This window comes from Engraulis encrasicolus, chromosome 10 (genome assembly GCF_034702125.1).
Source record: "Engraulis encrasicolus isolate BLACKSEA-1 chromosome 10, IST_EnEncr_1.0, whole genome shotgun sequence".
In the NCBI taxonomy this organism is placed as follows: domain Eukaryota; kingdom Metazoa; phylum Chordata; class Actinopteri; order Clupeiformes; family Engraulidae; genus Engraulis; species Engraulis encrasicolus.
Window position 1 is genome coordinate 23986387 of NC_085866.1, and position 5000 is coordinate 23991386.

Sequence of the window (5000 nt, forward strand, 5' to 3'; positions counted from 1 at the left end):
AGTGGTAGGCTATGCCGTCGGGATTTGGGTGGTTGTCCCCCGACAGCATTTGAAAATACACTTGTTAATTGTATGACTTTACAGTAATGCAATATGAGAATCCAAGTATAGAGGCTAGAGCTTCGGGCCCCCTTGACTCTTGGGCCCCTGGGCTAGGGCCCAGTAAGCCTTGCAGTAATCTGTCCCTTTTCAAATCTGTTGAACCGTGGTGGTGCCGTGACCAATGACCACAGAACGAGCGGACGGCTCTTGGGCCTGTGTGCTGGATTTTCTTGGTTTTCATCGCCCCCTTGTGGTGGAGGAGGTTTTTATTTGTCCTAACAATGGGATAAATCACGACACAGTCTCATGCACAGTCATGTTGAACACTGATCATGCACGAGGCATGTAGTGTGAAGTGAGTGCTATCCTGCACTACACGCCTGCATAACAAATACAGGCTACTGTGTGGTACTCTCACATAATTCAATGACTCGTAGAGATGCCGTTTGCTTTGAAAATGTGATCTGATGTTGACCTGACGTGGCTGTACAATAATTATAGGCTACTGTGTGTGTATTACTACACATACTGTATCACAGACTTGAATGACTTGTAAGCGATGCAGTTTACTTTGAAGATAATCATCTGCTGACCCTCCTGTTTATCGTAATTGAACGGAGCAAAACACATCTGGCCATAAGCAACTGTGAATGAGAGGAAAGTGCTGCAGACAGCATAAGCTGAAGCTGGTCTATATCTGGACATCTGAGCACACACAGCATTATCTGCCACTCATCACTCTCACGCCGGCCACCGCTGGGCTGCGCTGTGCAGAGGGCTGTGTGTGTGTGTGTGTGTGTGTGTGTGTGTGTGTGTGTGTGTGTGTGTGTGTGTGTGTGTGTGTGTGTGTGTGTGTGTGTGTGTGTGTGTGTGTGTGTGTGTGTGTGTGGGGTGTGTGTGTGGGGTGTGTGTGTGTGTGTGTGTGTGTGTGTGTGTGTGTGTGTGTGTGTCTGTGTGTGTCTGTGTGTGTGTGTGTGTGTGTATCTGTGTCTGTGTTTGTGTGTCTATGTGCAAGCGATTGTGTCAAGGCGTGCGGACTTACATATGCATGTACAGACTGTACAGTGTATGCTTGCATTTGTAAGCCTGTGCACCTTTGTGTCTATGTATGCATGTGTTAACATGCACATCTGTGTGTCTATGCATGCATGTGTAAGCCTGCGTGCTTGTGTGTTTATGCATGTATGTGTGTACTGTGTGCACTGCTCGCCCCCTATGTCCAGGGCTGGATTAACACACAGGCTACACAGGCTGCAGCCTAGGGGCCCCACCTGCCAGGGGGCCCCTTATTGACCAAACGTGGAAAAATTGCAGTATTGTGACAAGATTCAATATTGAAAAAAATCATGTACTGTGTTGAGTACAGTTGGTAGACCTGTTATTTTTAATTCCGAGCTTGTAATTATGACACTGTCCATGTAAATGTGTCGAGAAATTTGCCTTTCAGGGGGCCCCATAGCAACCTGTAGCCAAGGGGCTCCAGGCTATCTTAATCCGGGCCTGCCATGCGTCTGCCAGGGCCACAGCTGTATGAGTGAGGCTTGGTGAGTCCAGCTGGGCTGAGGTGTGAGTGACTGAGCATGTGTCAGGCAACGTGTCCTACGCAGACCGAGATCCATGTGATGGCCTTCACACCACACTGCCCCAGCGGCGACCCACAGGGGCCCAGAGCACGCTACTGACACAGATACTACCAGAAAACACTGGATGTGGGCCCTGCCGTGGTGCAAATGGTGGGGCACTTGTTTGCTGTGCGGCCGACCCGGGTTTGATTCCCGGCTCGGGTCCTTTGCCGGCCCTTCCTCGTCTCTCTCTCCCACTCACTTCCTGTCATAACCTTCACTATCCTGTCAAATAAAGGCAAAAAAGCTAAAAAAAATAAATTAATTAAAATATATATATAAAGAAACACTGGATGTGATTTAGCTCCCGGGCAAAGGCAGACATCCTAGATTCCTTAAACCAGACCTTTGAATTCACCTGATGAAGGTCTAAGACCGAAACGTTGTGAATACAGTTACTGTGTAATGGAGTTTTATCGCGTGTTTTTTCTGAAAGTGAAAGGCCTGCCACACAGTGCTCCAACAATCCACTACACCTGATTGATCATTCATTTTCAGTCAGGTAGATGAGCTATTAAATGACTGTGCTGATGTCATGACGTAGGCCCCAAGTCTTCTAAACTAATACCCTGCTCCTCAATAATCCTGAAGTCAATTCGGATGAAAGAATCAGCTAAGTGTAACATACCCGTATGTAATATTAGTGTATAATGTAATATTATGTAATCACATGCATTGAAATCAAGTCAAGTCAACTTTTAGTGTCAGTTTCTTCATACGCACATACAGTACAGAAAGTAAGAAATTCATGCCCCTTTCATCCCCAAAGCCCCCAGAGATGGCTTGTCTCCTGGCACGCTGCTGGAGGATATGCTGGGTACTGTATGCCATAGTAGGCTGTCAGAGGATATGCTGGGAATGTGTTTCCTATTTCTCACATCACAGCTTTCCTCCGCGCCACCAACTGCGGGTGGGGAGATCAGAAGTGCCGAGGGCACGTCTTTCTGTCGTCTTTCTTTTTCTCTCTCTCTCTCTCTCTCTCTCTCTCTCTCTCTCTCTCTCTCTCTCTCTCTCTCTCTCTCTTTCTTTCTCTCTCTCTCTCTCCCCTCTTTTTTCACAGTGGAATGAATGTCCTATAATTTACTTCTCTGTACTCTGCCGTTTTTTTTCTTTCAAGGAAGAGATGGGCGAATATAAATTGCAGCTTGGAATGCCAGTGAAATGCTCGTTGCTTTAAATGGATGTTTTTCAAGGACGTGGCAAAATAAAATGCGCGTGGTGTCGTCGTCGCCGAACCCGACACTGTCTGTGGTGGGGCAACACAAAGCGGATTGGCACAGTTTGACAGACGGCGTAACGCAGAGACTGAAAACCTCCTCTTTCTCCTGCCAAATGTGTTTTTATATTAGTGCTCAGCTTATGAATCAGTGTTTTGGGCCAAATAAATAACTCCCAGTCTGACAAGCTGGGTTGTGGGTTGGCAAGCGACTATGCTTTTTTTGTTGGTCGCAGAGGTGCTCTGTGTATTGATGAGTGTTTGGTAGAGTGAGTCATTTTGTAGACATAAAAATGACCCGGTGCCTTTGCTGTGATGGCTACTAAGCTGCCATTGGACGCCAGCCCTTAGTGGCAGCCTTCAAATCTTTTCTTGCAAAAAAAGCTTTTTATGTCCTGCCTTTCAAGTGTCAACACAACTTGAAAGTGTTTTTTATTTCTGTTTACTGACATGTGTTGGTATGTTGTTGGTCTTTTTTCCATTTGCCTTTTTGAACCAAGTTGTTTTGGTAAACTGTTTTGTTGTTGTTTGTTCAACACCTTGTTGTTTGCACACCCTCAGCTCTCAAGACAAGGCCCCTGTGAAAAAAAAACTGTAACCAGAATGGCAATGACCAAGTTGAAATGTATTGCTAAAGACGGTGTAATACTGTAGCCTCACAGTTCTGTGGAAATGTAGCCTTTTTTACAGCAGTGTGACACCTGTGTAGAACACTGCACATTATGAGGCTACTTGTTCTCTGGAAAAAAAAAATATCAACTAGCCTAAAATATTATACATAGGTTCTCAATTTTTGTTTTCCCCCGGCTGCGTGACCCTGGCTGCGCACAACTCAACCTCTGATTGTTGGAAACCGCTGTTGGTCAGAAAAATAGCTCACGTAGTTGGCTGCCAGTGTTCTTGACTTCTCTTGACTTGAATTGACTTGACTTGACTTCTCTTGACTTGATTTGACTTGATGTGAGCCTTTTCAGCAAAATGTCAGCCAGCTTTCGGTCACATAGTGTAGATGTGCTGAGTATTGATAAGGATTGTTGAAGCGTTACACTATATACACATAAGTTGTCATTTTCATTAATTACTGTAATACGATGGGTTAAGAGATCCTAAACCTGTTACACAGACTGGGCCTTTAACATACTATTTATACAGTATCTATAAATGTGTCCTGATGTCATCCTTCTCAACAAAAACAACAGGATGTTTTCAAAACATAGAGATCCACTGTGCATAAGTCAGTGTCGACAAATAAATGTGACAATCCATCTTTAAGCTCAAAATACAGTAATATAAATGTGAATAATCAAGTCAGGTCAAGTCAGCTTTTATTTTCAGTTTATATGCACAGGTCATAGAAGGAAATTGAAATTACATTTCTCTCTCTATACCATAGTTCAAAAAAACTCCCGCACACTGACCATTTCGCTGTTCTTTCTTTAATAAACGACGTTTCGGTGCTAGACCTTCATCAGGCAATCAGGCAAAGATTGCCTGATGAAGGTCTAGCACCGGAAGGTCTAGCACCGAAACGTCGTTTATTAAAGAAAGAACAGCGAAATGGTCAGTGTGCGGGAGTTTTTTTGAACTATTGCTGAGTGACCCATGGTGCCATCTCCGACGCACCTGCCAGCTGAGGTGTGCGAAAAAAAGCCGAAGTTCTCTCTATACCATGAAAGGACAGAGACATACACATGACTGACATTTACAGACTGTCATTAAAGTGCAAGACAGCACAAGCAACCGTGATGTGATGAATCAATAACAGTACAGTGATGATGTCATAAATAACAACTGAACAATATACTGTAATGAACCAAAAATGTTTTGTTTTCCAGCAAAATGACGGACAGTTCACAGTGATCCAGTTGGTGGGCATGCTGCGTGGCATCGCGGCGGGCATGAAGTATCTGTGCGACATGAACTACGTGCACCGCGACCTGGCGGCGCGCAACATCCTGGTCAACAGCAACCTGGTGTGCAAGGTGTCCGACTTCGGCCTCTCGCGCTTCCTTGAGGACGACACGTCTGACCCCACCTACACCAGCGCCCTGGTGAGTTAGTTGGACTGTTTGGATTGGTTATAATAGTAGTGTGTGCAACACACTACCATGACCTTACCT

At 45.1% G+C, this 5000-nt stretch overlaps 1 protein-coding gene across 1 annotated transcript in view; it reads left to right on the forward strand.

Annotated features, from left to right (window-relative positions):
• The window catches only part of ephb2a (eph receptor B2a), a 159392-nt gene that overhangs the window by 143627 nt on the left and 10765 nt on the right, over positions 1-5000 (forward strand). The window contains exon 13 of the mRNA XM_063208414.1: positions 4716-4931. Coding sequence (XP_063064484.1) covers positions 4716-4931 — 216 coding nt within the window. The remainder of the gene's footprint in view (positions 1-4715; positions 4932-5000) is intronic.